At 36.6% G+C, this 21,114-nt stretch overlaps 1 protein-coding gene across 1 annotated transcript in view; it reads right to left on the bottom strand.

The window, feature by feature from the left end:
* Positions 1-21,114, bottom strand: part of MORC3 (MORC family CW-type zinc finger 3) — a 62,510-nt gene that overhangs the window by 15,821 nt on the left and 25,575 nt on the right. Inside the window, exons 9-15 of the mRNA XM_007941250.2 lie at positions 18,532-18,636; positions 16,961-17,083; positions 16,786-16,860; positions 15,561-15,606; positions 14,541-14,707; positions 3,569-4,457; positions 2,594-2,754 (exon numbers count right to left, since the gene is read on the bottom strand). Coding sequence (XP_007939441.2) covers positions 2,594-2,754; positions 3,569-4,457; positions 14,541-14,707; positions 15,561-15,606; positions 16,786-16,860; positions 16,961-17,083; positions 18,532-18,636 — 1,566 coding nt within the window. The remainder of the gene's footprint in view (positions 1-2,593; positions 2,755-3,568; positions 4,458-14,540; positions 14,708-15,560; positions 15,607-16,785; positions 16,861-16,960; positions 17,084-18,531; positions 18,637-21,114) is intronic.

A 21,114-nucleotide genomic window follows, 5' to 3' on the forward strand; every position in this document is an offset into this window, starting at 1 on the left:
TGAACTGTGGTCAATGACATGAGACAAAGTATATGTGAACTGCTGTATGGAAAGTGAATTTGCTCTGTAAATCTTCACCCAAATCACAATTAAAAAAAAAAAAAAAAAGAAAACAGAGGCAAAAACTATTATATGCACAACACTGCAATATCACTGGCACCAAACACCAGGCACAGACATGTGACAAAAAGCAGGTAGGGATAGGTGAACAGGAATATACCCTAGACCAAGGATAGATTTGGCTGAAGATGATCTTACATATGCATTTGTGCTACAAGATTAGCCACACACATTACAGAAACAACAAAAGACAGAGTTGGGAGTAACTTCTCAAGAGACAACCAAATATCTTATGAGAGAGAATCACCAGGCCTGGGGGCTTGGGACAATAGTCTCAAGGAACATCATCCTCAATTGGCACACACAGTTCATAAAAATCTTATTCTAAACCTACTTTGGTGAGTAGCAACTGGGGTCTTAAAAGCTTTCGAGTGGCCATCTAATATGCAACTATTGGTCTCCTCTCATCTGGCACAAAGAAGAATGAAGAAAATCAAAGTCATCTGGAAACAATCAGTCCAAAGATAAGGTGGACCACGAGGACCTCAGCCTCCATGACCTGAGGCCAGAAGAACTAGATGGTGCCTGGCTATCAATGCCAACTGCTCAGAAAGGGATCAAATGTGGAGATCCTGGATAGAGAGGGAGGAAAAGTGCGGAATAAAATTCAAAAACACAAAAATGACCATAATTACTGGTAAGATAGAGATCGGTGGAACCCCTGAGACTATGGCCCAGGTTACCCTTCGGGCCTAGAAATGGACTCACTTACATGGATTGGCTCTCAGCCCAACAGCAGAAAGACCTACATACAGAACACCTACCCCAAGTCAATGCATCCACCTACTCTAGGGAGATACACCCCTTAGATCAATCAGTCATAAGACACCAGAGGGGTAGCACTCACATAGAAGGAAAGGTGGACAGATAGGAATGCATAGATAAGAAGGGCACAAGGAAGGGGTGGTCACAGGGAGGTGAGGAGAGCAGATTTTTTTTATAGCTGGGGACAGTAATTGGGGCCATGAAATCAGATGCGCATGAACTGTTAAATGTAAAACAAGTTTGTTTTATAAATCTGCACTCAAATCACAACATAAAAATTAAAAAAAGATAAAATGGCAGGCTGAGTAAAGTTATAAGGCTTAATAAGTTATCCTAGGGACCAAACTATACTACATTTTATGATTAAAAAATACTCTTCTTTAACCCAGTAAACCCTTCCTAAGTTTCTTCATTGTTGTTGTTATTATGTACCATCGAGTCAGACCGACTCACAGCAACCCCTCCTTGGGTTTCCGAGGCAGTATCACCATGGAAGTAGCAGATGGCTTCTTCATTACAGTAATTTTTAAACGCACACTTAATATTCTAAAAATAATTGATAAGATGATCAGAAATACTGCTAAACTTTTCTGTAAGTCTGAAATTATGTTAATTTTTTTAAAAAAAATTAATAAAGGAATATAATCATCCCCACTGTATATACTAACAAACTAAACCTCAGACATGTCTGGGCCCTGGAGTCAGAAATCCAAATATGTGACCTGGGACAAGTAACTTCTAAAGTTTCAGCTTCATTATCTATTAAAATAAATTTAAATAATCATACTTCTTTCATAGGGCTCTTGAGCAAATAGTTAATGCATACTCCATGACATTTTAAAAAAAAAAAAATGTTAAATTAATGGTAAGTTACTATATTACGAATGTGTTACAAAGATTGTTGTTACATGCAAAACCCATATGACAGAGTAGAACTATCCCATAGGGTTTTCTAGGCTGTAATCATTACAGAAGCAGATTGCCAGGTCTTCCTCCAAATGGAGCCACTGGGTGGGTCCAAACAACCAAGCTTTCAGTCAATTGTTACACCACAAAAACTCCATACAAAGATGATAAACAGTTAAAATTAAACAACAACAAAAATAAAAGAAATGGTATCAAGTACAAAAGTAAAACAAATCAGGTTGAAAAACGTAAGCTTCATGTCATAGTTCCTTGTCTTCCAGACTTGGCCAAATTCAATTCCATCTTAAAGATCTAGCATAATTTTCACTTTTCCAAAAAAATTATTCTGAATAAATAAATAAATTAAATAACTTGATTCTGAGCAATCAAAAGTACTTTATTCCTTCTAAATTTGTTTCATTTAAATTGAACATAATATGATAATTCCATGAATGGAAGGATGATGATGTGGTATTTGTATCTCTCTTTATCTATTATAATGATGGATCACAGCAGACAATCAATAATTTCCTTTAATAAATAAAACCATATCTATCTACTTGATTCAAACTAAACCAAAAAAAAAAATCAAATTCACCACATCAAGTCAATTCTGACTCACAGTGACCCCCTTTGGGTTTCTGAGGTGATAAATCTTTACATAAGTATGCAAAACCACCAACCTTCTGGTTAGAGGTCAAATGCCTTAGGCACTGTGCCACCAGAGCTCCTTTGATTCAAACTAGCAGATATTATGTTAACCAGAATTGCAGACCAAGCAAAAAGGCTCATTTAATATTACCTTTCACCATCCGCATAATTTATAGACTCCTCAATGTTACTGTTACTAGAAGTTGAAACTGTTCCTATCTGTTGACTTGCAGATTTTAATTGTTCAATTTCCGTTTTTAGTTCTTCACACTGTAAATGGATTTGTGATTTTTCCATTTCTAATAATTCAACCTGATAAAAATAAAAATAAAATTTTTTTGTACAATTTAAAAATACTAATGCCAAAATGCAAATTTAACCTAAGAAATTTAGAAAACCTGCTTGATGAAAACTGACTACTTAAAAGGTTAAATAGACCAAGTGTTTTAGAAACAAACTTCATTAGTTTATAATTTCATATATCTATCTTTTTACACTGAAAGAATACAATGTTTTAATTACCAGTGACCAAAATCAAGTGGTACCTAAAAACTAGAAAGCCAAAATACAATTGTTTAAATTACACTGATGTCACAGTGGCTTTTATTTTTTGAACACTCACCAGTTTTAACAGTGAGCCTATATTGATTTTTATATATTTTGTCATCTAGCTCAAGAGCCAACATTTCAAGATGTATAACTGAATGAGCAGTTATGTCAGCAGTATGACCAGGAAAAAAAATCACACTATATATTGTGGTTTTTAAATTTTTGGTTTTTTTGTTTGTTTGTTGCAGAGAAACTTTTCAAACACCACATAAAAATATCAATGTTGGTGCACAAAACAGTAGGATAGTAGAATTTTTACTTTTGTAAAATGTCAGGTAATACCCAAAAGGTGGAAACAACTCCAAGCCTATCAACAGGATAAATAGTTAATTAAGTCAAAAGGAGAAGTACTGCTAGATTCCATTTATAGGACAAATCTGCAACAAGAAAATATACAGAAAGAGAAAGTAGATACTGGTTAGTGACATGGGGCTGGGGAAGGGGAGTTAGCAGGTCTTTATGGTTTAAATGTTCCAGGACTCCTATTACTATAACTATGTTAGAAGAAATAACTTACCTCACTTTTATACTGGTCCCTCTCAATACTGCATTTGTCCAGCTGTCTAAATACATCATCAAGTTGCACAGCCATGTCATCCATTTCACTTTTATTCTCACTATTAGAACACTGACTACATTCAGCCTTCACATGTTGCAAAGCTGTACATTGTTTTTTCAGCCTTTCTATTTCTTCTAAAGCTTGCTGATACTGAGATGCTATGTACTCTGAACCTTCAGATTTGCCATTAATACTTTCAAGTAAAAATACAGCATCAGTTTCAGTAGATTGATGGCAAATTTCCTTCTTCACATATTTGTCATTCATTTCTAGTATACTCTGTTGTAACACTTTCATCTGGTCAGTAAGTGTATGGCACTGTCTTTTATAATTTTCTTTTTCTTGGGTAACTATTAGTAGTTCATTTCTCACTTCATTTAGCTGGCAGCCAGCATCACCTGCAGATTTATCAAAGTGTTCCTGGGTTTCATGTATCTTTACTTCAGCTTCTCCACAGGATGCCAGTGCAGCTTTGTCATTCCTTGCATCTATCTCATCTTCAACAGTTTCTTCCTTTTTAACCACCAAATTTGGTACTTCAGTCTGTGTGGCCGCAGTAGTTCCCTGATCACATCTAGAAGATGAGGTACTAGTTGAGCTAGTCTGGCCACAAGGTTCATTATCATGAACAATCTGGACCTGAACACCACTTTGCTCGATGTGAATCTGTTCTGATTTCACTTCAATATCATGATCTACTGCAGGTTTAGGAGTACTGTTTTCTTCCAAGATGATGACATCTTCATCATCATCATCTTTATAAGTAGAATTTTCAAATGTCTGGCTAGACAATCTTCGATTCTTAGCATTCAAAATTGAAGAACGAACAGGAAGTCGCCGTTTCAGGCTGGAGGGAAAAAAAATCCATGTAAAATAAAAATACAGACAAGCAACCTTATAGCAATAATTCTAACAAATACATTATTGCCAACACTCTTACAACAATTTTGAAATTGTGAGAAATTCCCATGCTTGTTTTTTTTTTTAAGTTACACAGCATACAGTACTGATCAACAACTTAATGAAGCAGAAATTCTTACTTTACAGATGAGAGCACAAGAATGGTAGCATAGTGCCTAAGGCATTTGACTGCTAACCAAAAGGCTGGCAGTTGAAACCTACAAGCCACTCCTTGGAAGGAATGTTGGGCAATCTACTTCCGTAGTGATACTGCCTCGGAAACCCAAGGAGGGAATCAGATACGACTCTACAGCAGCGGGTTCGGTTTTGATGGTTCAAGTGTCAGATCTACATGCCAAACATTGCTTCATTTGATACCCTTCAGGCATTTCAATGTGTTGTTGTTGTTGTTGTTGTTATGTGCCGTCGAGTCAGCCCCGACTCATAGCGACTCCTCCTTGGGTTTCCGAGGCAGTTATCACTACGGAAGTAGGATTGTCCAACCTTCCTTCCAAGGAGTGGCTGGTGGGTTTGAACCGCCAGCCTTCTGGTTAGCAGTCAAGTGCCTTAGGCACTATGCTACCAGAGTTCCCAATGTGTACATGTCCAAAACAGCATCTTACTCCCCTAGCACCACTCGACCCTGAGACGTCTCTCTTGCATTCTCAAGCTCATGAATGACACTGCAAATCATATTTGCCCACTGTAATTTTTACCAGCATTCAGTGATCAAAGATAAGCCACAAAATAACTAGCATTACCTAGTCTTTCACATAAAACAATGTTCCCCTACATTAAAAATTGCCACATTTTACTCATGTGCTTAGTTTTCTATGGATTTATCACCAACTGAATACTTTCTTCCAACTTGCAAGGAAATCTGTACTGGTGGGCTCTAAGTCTGTCTACTAGATCTCCTATTTTCCTTTTTCTTGAGCTTACTTCTCATATTGATGGGAGTATACCCTCAAATACCATCTTGAGAAAGAGCACCTGGGACACGAAAATGTAAATCTTTGCATTTGAAAATATTTTTACTATACTCAAGTTGATTGCTGGCTTAATTGTCACATAGACCTGCAAGTGGAAATCATTCTCTCAAAATTTTAAAGGTACACCATACTATTTACATCTGTAGTTGTCAAGTGCCCTCAAGTCAGTCAGTTCCAACTCACAGCAACCCTATATACAACAAAATAAAACAATGTCCAATTCTGGACCATTCTCACAATCGTCACTATGCTTTAGCCCACTGTTGGAGCTACTGTGTCAATTCATCTCCTTAAGGGTCTTCTTTTTTGCTGATCTTCTACTTTACCAAGTGTGATGTCCTTCACCACGGACTGGTCCCTTCTCACAATATGACCAAAGCATGTGAGATGAAGTCTCACCATTTTCACTTCTAAGGAAGCAATTGAAAATATCATAGCTTGGGTCAGGCACACATTAGTCCTCAAAATGACATCTTTGTTTTCTTTTTTCTAAGAGGTTTAAAAAAAAAAAAAAACACTTTAGGGGACTTCCAATAAGATAGAGGAATAGGCAGACAAACAACAAAGACCCTCTTCAATAAAGAAAAGAGAAACCAATTAACAGAGACACAGAAGATAATCCTGGAACCATGAGCTTTGAAAGGGCGTATACAGAAGTAGATTAGGCACCAACCAGCAGAAAAACCTGAACGAAAACTGGATCTAAGAATAAGCTCTGTTTGCCAAGGTCAGCAGAAACATACGAGAGGCTGATAAAAGAAAAGGAGACAGGTGGTGAGTGTATAAGTGCTGTCAACTAGTGAATAGAGGAACACAACACAGTACCCTGCTTACACAGATAACATACAAACAAAACGAAAATCATGGGCAAGTCACTCCAATATACCAATTAAATAAAAACACAAAAATGTCACAATGCCTCAGACAACAGAGCATCACAGTACACACAAAGAGGCAAGATAAAGCAAGAGAAACAAGGGACCAGGATACAGACCCAAAACACATCCCTGAGGAAAATGCAGCATTAGAACTCCCTGATAAGGAATTCAAAAGAATTATATTTAGGTATCTTCAATGAATTGAGAGGCAGATCAAGGAAAACACTGACAAAATTGAGAAAAACACAGAGAAAACCCTACAACAATTTTGAAAGACAATACAAGAACAAAATAACAAACCAAATGAAAAATTAGAAATGATACAAAATCTACAGACAGAAATCCAGAGGATTAATATTAAATGATCAGAAATAGTAACACACTGAACAGGCAAAGGAGTAGAATTGAATCAATGGAAGACAGATTTAGGGAGATTGAAGGCAAATACCTCGATACTTCTTTGGAAAAGGATCAATCAGAAAAAAGATCAGAACAAAATGAAGAAAGCCTAAAGTTCATGTGGGATACCATCAAAAGGCATAACCTACATGTAATCAGAATTCCAGAACAGGAAGAGACAAATAAAACCACAGAGAAAACTGTCGAAGATTTGTTGGAAGAGAATTTTCCTGGTATGATGAAAGAGGAGAATACATCCATTCAGGAAGTCCAACGAATCCCTAACAAGATAGATCCCAAAAGAAAAACACCAAGACATATCATCATCAAACTCACCAAAACCAAAGATAAAGAAAGAATCATGAGAGCAGCATTGGAAAAACAAAAAGTTACCTACAAGGGGCAACCAGTAAGACTAAGCTCCGATTTCTCAGCAGAAATCATGCAGGTGAGAAGAAAATGGGATGGTATATTTAAAACTCTGAAAAAGAAAAACTTCCAACCAAGAATTATGTACCCAGCAAAACTGTCCCTCAAATATGATGGTGAAATTAGGACATTTCCAGATAAATCGAAATTAAGAGAACTTGTTAAAACCAGACCAACCTTACAAGAGATGCTAAAGGGGGTCCTTTGGACAGAGAACCAACAACAGCATACAACAACTGACCATTAATACACATGATGACATAACCCAGAAACCAACCCAGCTATGAAAGTATCCAAAGTAAATAAGCCTACAAGATTTTAAACAGGAAACCAGAGACATCAATTGACAAATGAGGACAACTACAAACCAAAAAGAGGGAAAAAAATCTCTCATTACAGAACTCGTAGATGGTAGGGAAGTCAGGACAACTACAAGATAGAACGGACTGTTCTAAACTTGGGAAGAAAACTATAAATCACAGGGTAACCTCAAAGAAAAATTAAAAACCTTCACATAAATTAAAAAGAGGACCAGCACAAATATTTAGCAAGTACTAAAACAACGGCAACAAAGGAAGTGATAACACAATTCATACACAAAATGAGCTCAGCATAGAAAATTATATGAAACAAAGAAATCGACGCCACGAAAAAGGACATAACAAAAACGACAGCAACAAATTCATATTTGCTGATAATTACATATCTGGCAAGGGACTTATCTCTATGGTTTACAGAAAACTCCAACACCTCAACAGCAAAGGAATTAAAACAATCCAATTGAAAAATGGGCAGAAGACATGAATAAACACTTCACCAAGGAGGATATTCAGGTGGCCAGCTAATACATGAAGAGATGCTCACAATCACTGGCCGTCAAAGAGATGCAAATCAAAACGAGACACTGTCTCACCCCAACACTGATGGCAAGGTTCAACAAGACAGAAAATAACAAATGCTGGCAGGTATGTGGAGAGATTGGGACTGTAATACACTGCTAGTGGGAATGTGAAGTGAAAAAACCACCGTGGAAAGCAATATAGTGATTCCTTAGAAAGCTGGAATTGGAGATATCATTTGACCCAGCAATCTCATTACTAGGTATATATCCTAGAGAGGTGAGAACCAGAAAAGGAACAGATATATGTACACTCATGTTCATCACAGCACTATTTACAATAGCAAAAAGACGGAAACAACCTACGTGCCCATCAATGGAAGAATGGACCAAAGTATGGTACAAACACACAACAGAATACTATGCAAGCCTAAAGAATAACGTAGAACCTGCAAAACACCGCATAACATGGATGAACTTGGAGAACATTATGCTGAGTGAAATAAGTCAATCACAGAAGGACAAATATAGTATTAGTTAGTTGTTGTGGAGAGTCAAGGAAAGGTTTATATATGGAGGGAAACTCTCTTTGTTAGTTGCTAGGGGTGGAAAGGGAGGGGAAGGAACACTGCAAAAAAAAAATGCACTGACACATGTCATTTTAGTTTTGTATATTTCACTGTACATAAATTATATTTCAATTAAAAAAAAAACCACTTTAAAGAGGTCTTTTTGTAATAGATTTGCCCAATGCATTATATAATTTGATTTCTTGACTGCTGCTTCCACAGGCACTAATTGTTGATCCAAGTAAAATGAAATCCTTGACAATTTCAATCTTTTCTCAGTTTATCATGATGCTGGGTATTTGTCCAGTCGTGAAGATGTCTGTTTTCTTTATGTTGAAGTATGATCCATTCTGAAGGTTATAGTCTTTGATCTTCAGTCAGTGCTTAAAGTCCTTTTCACTTTAAGCAAGCAAGATTGTGTCATCTGTATAGCGCAGGTTGTTAATGAGTCTTCCTACACAATCCTGATGCCACCTTCTTCTCATATAGTCCAGCTTTTTGGATTATTCGCTCAGCATACAGATTGAATAATTTTGGTGAAAGAATACGACCCTGCTGCACACCCATACACATTTCCTGATTGTAAACATCACAGTAGCCCCTTGCTACTTGTTGATGTACAGGTTCCTCATGAGCACAATTAAGTGTTCTGGAATTCCCATCCTTCACAATGTTATCCACAATTCGCTATGACCCACACAGTTGAATGCCTCTGCATAGTCAATAAGACACAGGTAAACATTTTCTGGTATTCTCTGCTTTCAGTCAAGATGTATTTAACTTTGGGAGTTCCCTACCAATGTACTGATAAAACTGATTTTTAATTATCTTCAGAAGCAAAACTTTTGAGTGTCATATTGATGATACTGTTTGATAATCTCTGCACTCTATTGGATCACTTTTCTTTGGAACGGGCACAAATATCTATATTTTCTAGATAACTGGTCAGGTAGCTGTCTTCCAAATTTCTTGTCATCGATAGATTACATTACATGGATTACATCTGCTTGTTGAAACACCTCAATTGGTATTCTATCAATTCCTAGAGCCTCGTTTTTCGCCAATGCTTTCCTTCAGTGCACCTTGGACTTTTTCCTTTAGAACATCAGTTCTTGATCATATGCTACCTCCTGAAATGGTTAAACATCTATCAATTCCTTTTGGTACAGTAACTGTGTATTCTTTCCATCTTCTTTGGATGCTACCTTCATCATACAGTATTTTGTCCATAGAATCCTTCAGCTTTGCATCTAGAGGCTTGAATTGTTTCTTTCATTTTTTCGGTTTGAGAACTGTGGAGGGTATGCTCGTTTCTGGTTTTCTAACTCCAGGTCTTTGCCCATTTCACTATAATATTTTATCTTCCTGAGCTGCCCTCTGAAATTTCTATTCAGCTTTTTGTATCATTTCTTTCATTTGCTTTAGCTACCCTACATTAAAGAACAAGTTTCAGAATCTCTTCTCACATCCATTTTGGTCTTTTCTTCCTTTCCACTCCATTTAATGACCTTTTGGTTTCTTCACCTATGATGCCCTTGATATCTTCCCATAAATCATCAAATGTTCAATCATTAGTTTTAAATGCGTGTAATCTATTCTTGAGATGGTCTCTAAATTTAGTTAAGATATACTCAAGGTCATATTCTGGCTCTTGTGGACTTATAATTTTCCTCAGCTTCAACTTGACTTTCATGTTCTTGTTATTAAGTGACAGTGAATCAGTTCTAACTCATAGTCACCCTATGTACGACAGAACAAAATACTACTCAGTCCTCCTCCATCCTCACAAGCATTACTATGCTTGAGCCCATCATTGCAGCTACTGTGTCAATCCATCTCATTCAGAGTCTTCCCCTTTTTCACTGAACCCTCTTCTTTACCTAGTATGATATCTTCCCCCAGGGACTGGTCTCTTCTGACAACATGACCAAACTGAACAGGAGCAATTAATGGTCTGTTCCCCAGTCATCTGATTGATGATAATGAGTTTCTCCATTGTCTCTTTCCAAAGATGTAACTGATATGATTCCTGTGTACTTCACCCAGTGAGGTCCGTTGTGTATAGTCATAGTTTATGTTGTCAAGAAAAGGTATCTCCAATGATTAAGTCATTGGCCTTTCAATAGTCTATCATGCCATCTCCGGCATCATTCCTGTCACCAAGGCCATATTTTCCAACTACTGATCTTTCTTCTTTGTTTCCAACTTTCATATTCCAATCACGTTTGATAACTTTTCATCCATCAATGAGTATTTCTGCCATTTTGATTCCGATCTTGAACAGGGAAGTAGAGTTTTTTTTTTTTTTTTTTTTCTCTGCAATCTTTAGTACCTTCTTTTCCCCTAGTGTTTAAAAAAAAAAAAAAAAAAAATTATGATGTGCCTTAGTATGGATCTTTTGGCACACATTATGTCTGTAATTTAAGAAGCTCTTGTGGTGTAGTGGATAAGGCATTTGGCTGCTAACAAGGTCAGCAGTTCAAACCTACCAGCCACTCCATGGAAAGAAGATATGATGATCCATAAAGATTTACAGCCTCGGAAACCCAGTGGGGGTCAATATGAGTCGAAATCAACACAAAGGCAGTGAGTTTGGTTTGGTTTGGTTTTTGGTTGTCTGTATTTAGTGGAAATTCAGTCCTTCTTAGATTGTTTCCTCCCCTTTGTTTTTTCATTTCTCATTCTGAAATTCCCTTCATTCAAAAGTGTTCAGATTTTGGCCCTGCTATACTGATACTGTGCTTTTCTCCATTGTCCAACTCTTAATCTTTTTGTTTTCCCATAAATTTATTTAACTTTCACCCAATCTGCAACGAATTTCGTATTTTCTTCTACCCTCTCTGTTTGTTTGCTACCCAATATTAGAGATTATACACCTGGAAATCCTTGGCTGTTTTTAAGAGTGAAACTGACTGGAAGCTGTGAGAGGGCTGAGCTTCTGATTCAAGAGTCATTATCTAGAGATTTTCTCTTGGTCCAGTTGTTTTCCTAAGGAGAATCTTTCAATCTCTTATGAGAGAAGGTATAGAGATAGATTATAAATCTGACAGCTAGTGGTATGGGATCCTAGTAAATAAAAGAAGTGGGGGTCTCTCACCATTCAGTATTCAAACTTTCCCTTACTCCTCCAATTTTCAAAACAGTAGTTTACCCCATCTCAGCCACAAAAATTGTTCCAGAAAGTGAACTTTCAATCTTTTGACAAAGAAAGAGAATAAGCAGTTGCTGGACTTTGCAGGTTGAGACAAAATTTAGGGAACTACTACTCTTCCTTAAAGCAAGTCTCCTACTTTCATCCCTATCCTCCACCTTCAGAAGTACCCAATGCTTCCAAGTACCGAGGCCTTCTCAGATCTGTAGAGTTAGTTAGTTTGCTTCTTCAAGTCACCTTTCCACAGACTTGGGTTCCAGCTTTCTCTGATGTGCTATAAGGAGCTCTGGTGGCACAGTGCCTAAGGCATGTGACTGCTAACCAGAAGGCTGGCGGTTCAAACCCACCAGCCACTCCTCGGAAGAAAGATTGGGCAACCTACTTCTACAAAGATTTACTGGCTCGTAAACCCAAAGGGGGTCGCTATGAGTCAGAATCAATTCGATGGCAGTGGGTTTGGTTTTGGTTTGATGTGCTATAAATTACCTTTTGTTTACATATTCTGCTGTTTCATTCAAAATGTCCTTATTCTTCTTCTTACCAGGCTAATTTCTGTGTATCTTTCTTAAGACTTAATTTTGGTATCACCTTTCCACAGACTTTAGCATTACAAATTTGAGAATAAATAAATGCTTTATAAATTATTTAATGAATTTTTTCTCTTTATTCTTTTTTCATTTGGATAGTAATTGCTTTTAAAATCAATTCCCTGTATCTTGTATCTATAATCTATTGAACCATCTTGAGAGAAACAAGAATATTAAGGAGATCAGTAAAAATAACACAAGTTCTTAGTCAAACAGCAATCTAGCCCCAAAATGGGCCCCTAAAATGTAGGATAGGGAGCTTTGGCAGCATAGTGCCTAAGGCATTTGAATGCTAACCAAAAAGCAGCAGTTCAAACCCACCAGCCAATCCTCGGAAGGAAGAGTGGGCAATCTACTTCCATACAGATACCGCCTCAGAAACCCAAGGAGGGGTTGCTATGAGTCGGACTCAACAGCAGTGAGCAGAGTTGAAAATATAGGATATAAATAAACTATTTTGTAATATGCCTCCTTGATTTATATATGCATAAAAGCATTTATTCCTAATCTTTTCTGAGAATTTGACGAAAGCTACAAAATCTCTCGAAACAATGCATTTAACACAGAAAATGAAACTACAAAAGAATTCCTAGATCTGTTGTTCCAGGCTACAGCCTTAAATCAGTCTTTCTGAACAGAAACTAGAAGCAAAGGTCTAGAACAATGCTGTCCAATGAATGTACCACAATGATGGAAATGTTTTACCTCTGCATTATCCAATAGTCACTAGACACATGACTATTAACACCTGAAAGGTGGCTAGTGTAATTGAATGGTTTAATTTTTAATTTGATGTTAATTAATTAAAATAACCACAAATATGACCACAGGCTATCATATCACGCACAGCTGAGGTCTACAACAGGGTTTCTCAACTTCCATATATAAACATATAATGGTTTTTGAGTCAATCAACAGGTCCACAATATTTTATGGAATATAAATTATTGGAATATATGACATGTGTAGCATACAGCAAGGTTGTGTCACAGACACCAGGGATATGATTTTGTGAAACATTTTTCCCAACGTTTTTCCACATACCACATGTTTACATATGTGCACTAGGTTTAGGTCATACAGGACATAAAAATGTATTTTTACTGTAAGATCAAAGATCACTGAATGCCACTGGTTCAGAGATAATCAACCTTCAAGTTCAAGGTTAACGTTAATAATGCAATTACTTCGTATCACCATTACAGAACTTTTAGAAGATTCTTCTCAATAGTGTCCACACATCCTTGAAGATAATGAACAATCTGTATCAATAACCAGCCCTGGAATCTAGTCATAAGGTTAGTCTATTTTTCTGCGAGATTCACACCTTCACTTACACAGTTTCTAGAAAAATCTGAGCTGGGAAATCTTAATAACTAGGAAACTGGCCAAAAGGATAATGACGGTCCTAACTGGACATGTAGAGCTTCCACCAGGAAGAAGAGACCAAGCTCCAAAACTCATCACAAATCATCTTCATTTATGTTGTCAGGTTTCACTGCTTTGATCAGTTATGGCAACTTTACCAAATAGAAGGCACTCTTTTCTCAGGCAACCTCTCAAATTAAGACAAGGCTAAACAGCAAAGGTAGACTAAGATACTTAGTTATTCTTCTTCACCTCTGCTTACTCTATTTCCTTTGGATAGGTCACCTACGCAGAGTCTCATTTTAGAAATTCAGGAACCAACCTAAGTACCATCTCATCCCAAAGTCTTCTCCAAACATTCCAGTCAAGAAGGCCAACTATTCAATTCATGTATCACTCTTTCTTTTCTTTCTCTCTTCCTTCTCTAGCTACTCATCTAAAATATAGTTAACTGCCTGTGATGTGCTATACGGTATGTTACAAATTTATAGGTTACATTTGGTATCATAGTGCTATACTATTAACTGCTTAATGTTTTTCTCCTAGATATTCATCATGTTAAAAGTAGATGTTTTCATACCGTATCATCTGATCAAATTCCATAATGAATATAATTAATATTCAATTTTTAAAGCACTGATTTAAACGTATCACAGAAGTGGGGCTAAGTTTAGACAATAAAAGCAAAGTAACTTGCCCTTTACCCTTCTTACATTCATGTAAGCTAAAAATTCCTAGAGCTGCTAACTCCTCAAAAGCGTCAAGTAAAAGCTCTGTTTAATAGTCCCAAGAATGAAAAAACACATCTTAGCCACTGACCTATTGCTCTCAGGTTCAGACTGGGGCGAAACTCGATTATTATTTATAAGTCTTGCTGTATAAGTATTGGCCACTTCTGAAAGATGTCCTCTTGGAACACTTTCCTTCACAGGAGAGAAGCTTTGACTTGAAACAGGGGTTGGCCGAAACAACAGCTCAGCATTAATCTGCTGGGGAAGAAAAACTGATCTTAAAGGATCTACTTTAATGTGATATGCCAATACCCAAGGCATCATCCTCCCTTGTCTCCTTATCCCAGAAAACATTGAGAACCATATTAAAGACGTAAATTCCTTGTGCTCTGCCAGGGGTTTTACATTTTTTAAGAGTCGTGAACAAAAAAAAACAGAACAAAGAAAAAACAAAGCAAAGAATATCCAACAGAGACTGTATATGATTCACAAAGCCTAAAATATCCACTGTCTGGTCCTTTCAGAAAGGTTTGCTTATTTTTTTTAAAAAAGCAAGAGATTGACAATAAAGTTATAAAGATATTACCTATAAATCAAAATAAACAAGAAAACATTTCAATGTAATTAATTGCCAGCAAAAAGACACATCTGCAACTGATCAAAACTTCTTACACCAAAAGTACAATTACCTACTCATATACTCAGCACATGCTCTTTAACACTACGAAGCATTTACACAGAAATGGAAAGGCCAGTGAGAGCAGTGGTCAACAGGGAAGAAAAACTGTTGCTTTTGTCCAGATAAGTGCTGGAGCATTGCTCCTTGGATGTTCCTGTGAATTTTTCCTTAACTGCCTATCTTATCACAAGATTATTTTAAGAATATTTCTTTCCTCAGAAATATACAACTAAATATTAACACTGAACAGCTGGAATGAACATGTTGGGTTGGGAAGGCGGGCAAGGAAGTGTACAGGAAAAGAGATGTAAAGTAAATGAATAATATTCCTTCAATTTGTTAATAAGTCTCATGATTTAAAATTCAGTATTTATTCAACTATGCACTACCAATTAAAAGGCATACCTATAAAAGGAAAGGTTTAATTACCCGAGTAATTATTTCCGGTTGTCTGATCCTGAATTTTTCTTTGTCTCTTTAAAGAAAAGATGAAAAATGAACATATTTTTATTTACTTCATTATTACTTTTCTAATGATATACCTGCCTGTTTACTGCTGAGTTATTCAGGTAAGTAGAATCTGGAGCTTTGCTTCAATTTTATTACAATCAACAATAAGTCTTTAAACAAGGGATACTTTCATCTTTTATCTCAAAAATTTCTTCATGTCTGCCTAAAGTTTTCCATACCCACAGCTATTTTTCTGACCTCTGAACTGAAAAACCACAACAGGTTTCTAACTGGCTTCTTTACTTGTAATCTTGCTGCTACATTTATCTTCAAGAATTTGTTGTTGTTAGTTGCCATGGAGTCAAAACCAACTCAAAGTAACCTTATGTATCTTAGTGAATTCAGGCGTCTATGTACAGTATGCCCCAAATTCCCCATGGCTGATTACCATTACTCAACTTACTACCTCACCTTCATTTTCCATTTGTATCATTCATATATTTAGTTACACTGAACAACTCACTATTCTCTGTAAATTCTCATCCACCCATCATTCGAGACATAATGCAAAGATGACCTCCTTCATGAATTTTCCTGATCTAATTCTTCTCTCCCCCTTCCCTCAATCAGAAGGAATCTCTCTTTATGAGTTTTGCTACAGTACTATATCATAGCTTTTATAAAGAACTCATCACCTTTCACCTTCTTTGTTAAATGATAAGCTCATCTAGGGATATCACTGTTGTTAGGTGCCATCAAGACAATTTAAAATCATGGTGACCCCATGTGACAGAGCACAACTATCATACGTTTTTCGAGGCTATAATCTTTATGTGAATAGACTGCCAGGTTTTTCTCCCATGGAGCCATTGGGTGGGATCAAACCGCCAACCCTTCAGTTAGCGGTAAAGCACTTAACCTTTAAGCCACCAGGGCTCCTCATCGAAGGTAGTGGTCATCTAAAATTCACCTGTGTACAGTCCATAGAGATGAACTACTCTGCACTCAAAGTATCTCACAGATTAGCCAGAAATACACATCAGGTAAATTGATAATGTATCCACCATATAAATTACTCTGAAAAAAAAAAAAAAAATCCACACCAGAGGTCATCTTTTCTAGTCATATTAGTTTTATCTTGGAAAAGCATCAACTCATGCTGCAGACACAGTATTTTCCCACCCAATACTAATTCAACACTTACTTCTTTTTGTAGGTTTTTTCATAAGTAGGATGCACCAAATCCTCATCTTCAGGTTCTTCTGGAACATCACAATTTCTAATCATAAAAATCACAAGGTAATAACACATCACTAGCACCTGTTCTTGAACAAGAACTTACCACCTTTCCAAAAAGGGTACTACCAACTATATGGTACCTGAACTGTGGGTCAGGGTTATTGGAGCAATACCATTTTTCAGGAAGCTGATCTATCCCATCTGGTAATTTTCGCCACTTTAGACAGGAATCACATTGAACCCAAGTCTGATCAGGACGTTTCCTATAACAAAACAAGTACAATAAAATATTAGCATGGGAATATGGGTTCTAAGTAATTTATTAACTGTCCTACATTATTTCAAAAAGATATCCCTAAAATTTCCTTCCTTGAAAATTCTGTGACATAACTATTTTTGTTGTACGGCAATCCAAAGTTTCAAAAACAATAATATTAGTTACCTTCAAAAGGTTAATTGTAACAAGCTAATTTCAGCAAAGCAATTTAAGTCTCTTTAGATATTAGCATAGTATTAAATTTGTTCTGTGATAATGAAAATTCAACGACTTAAAAAAATACTCCAAATGCCTTAACAAGTTTAGTTTCTGTAATGTCAAAGCTAGTATATTAGCACAATAAAACACCCAAATATAGAAAACAAAGAAGTTGTATTAATAAAATTTAAGCATGTTTTATAATTATATAATCATTTTTACCCTATTTTAGCAGATTCCCAATAACTATGGCTGTATACACTTTTAGTTTATAAAAGTAAACTATAAAATGTTATAAAAATTGTAAAATTAAAAATACCTTTCCTAATTTTATTTAAAATTGCAATAATCCTATCAAGACTTTATGTAGATTCATTTACATAAGAAGACATCACCTTAATCCCAGTAACTTTTAAACTTAGCATTTTTAAAACACTGTATTTATAAATTTACACAAAAATTCAAACAAGTCAGAAGTATGTAAAGTAGATATTGACTTGATGGCACTGAGTTTGGTTTTTTAAGTTACACTTGGTTTCTTTAATCCTTAAAGAAATTGTCTAGGTTTGTGAAACTATGCATCAGTTTATGGGTAGTTTTCAAAAATGCAATGGGATATTTATATGTAACTGTATCTTTTTTTTCATTATATACCGTGGACAGTCTTTCCATATCAGTATGTACAGGTATTATCTACCCACCCATCCATTCATAGGATTATTACTATTTGCTTGCCAGGCACTACACATCAAGTATTTAATTCTTACACCTGTAGAAGGTAACAGTAACTAATGTTCCCATTTTACACATGAGAAGATGGAAGCTTACAAAGGCCAAGTAATATTCAATGACACGTAGCTACTTAAGCAGTAGAACTAGAATCTGAATAAATCTGGTTTCAGATGCATGATCCCAACCTTTACACTCGACCAGTGTTTCTCAAACAATAGGATGCCACCCATTAGTGGATGTGAAGTTAATTTAATGGGTCAAGACTAGCATTTTTAAAAAAAGAAAGTAAGTTATTTCAACATGAAATATATAAGTAAATATTGTTTTAGAAATCCTTTTGTGTACACATATTCATTTGTTTATTTTCAGGTAGCTTGGTTCAGGTTGCAGAATTTATTTCTTACTATGCGTTACAGGAAAAAGATTGTGAAACAACGGGCAATCACTATAACTTCTAATATTATATCTTTATATCAGAATGAGTTGTTTTTTTAATTTACTTACTGTATATCTTCAACTGGCAAATTTAGAGGATATTCTGAGTTTTTCTTCACTTTCATTTCATTCCAATAGTCATTAAGCTTATCTCCTAGTGCTGTTATTGTAAGCCTTAAAATAGTAAATTATAAAATCAATTCAAGAAAAAAAAATTATGAAAAATGAAATCTCTGTAGAACTTGCAAGAAAGCATAAATACCCTAGTAATGATCATAGGGACATTACGTGGGAAAAGGATCCAAAATATACAGTTAATAAAGAGCATTGAAAATACGTCAAATTTTTCTATGAAGTTTCTGGAACAGATCTAGGATCACATACAAAGTAAGACACAAAATAGACCTTTCTTTAGCTCCTCTGTTGAGAAAGTATACTGTGAGAAAGTATACTGTGGGAAAACCCACACTCTCTGCACTTTAACCCTGACCTGTGAATTCATAAGGTTTGGTTTGTGATTTGGATGAAAGTTTACAAAGGAAATTGTTTATCAACAATTCATACGATTTTCTGGCATTCATTGCAATCCCACAATGTAAAAGCACTCTTTCTACTTTTTCCTAATGTTTATCATTTCCCTTCATTCTTCTTTCCTATCTTCTTAGCTTTATTCCTGGGGAATGGTGTCCTTTTGATCTCCTGGTATCACTGTTCATTTTGGTCTACTGCGTGGCTGATAGTTTAGCCACAGTGGTTGACTTCAGTTCCTGGCTTGAAGGGTATTCTAAGGGCCTTAGTCTCAGGAGTTCACTAGTCTCTATCAAACCTATAAGCCTAGAATTTATGATTTTGGGTTCCATTGCATGTTTGTCTCCCCCTCTATCCAGGACTTCCTCTCACGGTCCCTTTCAGAGAGGTCAGGATTGGTAGCCAGGCAACATCTTGTTCTTCTGCTCTGAGTCATGGAGGCTGGGGTTAATGTGGTCCATAAATCCTTCAGATTGTTTCCTTGAGTGTTTGATTTTCTTCACTCTGCTTTGCTCCAGATGGAAAGACACCAATAGTTGTACCTTAGATGGCTGCTCAACTTTTAAGACCCCATTCACTACTCACCAAAGAAGGATGTAAAGAACATTGTTTTTGGGGACTATTTTATGATAACTGACCTTAGTGTCCCCTGAGATTATGGTCCTGAGCTCCCATGACCAGTGACTCATTCCCTCAAGGTATTTAGTTATGACTAAGAAGTTTTCATAATTTTGTCCCCTGTATGCTCTACTGTATCTGTGGATATATTTGCAGCACATATAAATAAATACATAGGTAGAAATATCCTCTGCCAAACCTACGTATATTCGTGGGTACCCAACCCACCTTCCTTTTCCTGCTCAGTTTGATAGGATACACCTATCAATGTATCCACTTTTAGTTTGTTATTACTGTTATTACAGCACTGTGTGTGTAGTATTCTTTACCTCTGTTGCCTTTAACTCTTGAACTTGTAAGTTTTAACTCAAATTTGTGGTGAACAATCCTTAGTCACAACAGGTACACATGGTTATTAACAAACTTGGCTGCTAACCAGAAGGTTGAAGGTTAAGAGTCCACCCACAGGTGCCTCAGAAGAAAAGCCTGGTGAACTACTTCTGAAAAATTATCCACTGAAAACCCTACAGAACACGGTTCTACTGACACACCTTGTCTCCATGAGTCAAGAGTTAACTCCATGGCAATGAGTTTCACACTTTAAAAGAGTATTCCACAATTAGGCCTTACTTTTTCCACAATAAAATAATAATAATAATCAAATTAATGGGACTTAATTAAAATAACGATTGCCGTGGAGTCGGACCCGACTCATAGCGACCCCTCCTTGTGTTTCCGAGGCAGTATCACTACGGAAGTAGATTGCCCAACCTTCCTTCCGGAAATAGATTGCCCAACCTTCCTTCCGAGGAGTGGCTTGTGGGTTTGAACTGCCACCTTTCTGGTTAGCAGTCAAATGCCTTAGGCACTACACTGTCAGAGCTCCCAATTAAAATAAGACTAGGACCACTATTAACTGATTAACCATTTGTTAATAAATTAAGTAAACACAATTTACATAGAATCAATGTAAAATTTTATTTAAAATAAACCTCTTAAAGTTCCGGTAAGATGGCGGATTAGGCAGAAAGACTGCACAGACCCTCTTCAACAAAGAAAAGGGAAAACAATTAACACAGACACAGAAGATAATCCTGGATGCCTAAGCCTTGAAGGGAAAGATATAGAAGTGGACTAAACCCCAACTAGCAGAAAAATTTGCATGAAAATACCAAAAAAGGAGACAGACTAAGCTGCGGTCTGGCAGCGATCCTGAGCGATCGTGACAGCATGGCAGACAGTTTGGAGATACCTGAGTGGAGGTGTTATTGTTACGTGCCACCGAGTAAGACCCAACTCACAGCGAACCCTCCTTGGGTTTCCGAGGCGATATCACCATGGAAGTAGACTGCTCAACCTTCCTTCCGAAGAGTGGCTGGTGGGTTTGAACCGCCAGCCCTCTGGTTAGCAGTCAAATGCCTTAGGCCCTGCGCTACCAGAGCTCCTGTGGTGGCAGGACCTAAGAATTAACCTAAAAATCAGCACTGCTAGCCAGGGACTGCACGG

This window comes from Orycteropus afer, unplaced genomic scaffold (genome assembly GCF_000298275.1).
Source record: "Orycteropus afer afer isolate SDZICR_OR568_19922 unplaced genomic scaffold, OryAfe1.0 scaffold00078, whole genome shotgun sequence".
Lineage (NCBI taxonomy): Eukaryota > Metazoa > Chordata > Mammalia > Tubulidentata > Orycteropodidae > Orycteropus > Orycteropus afer.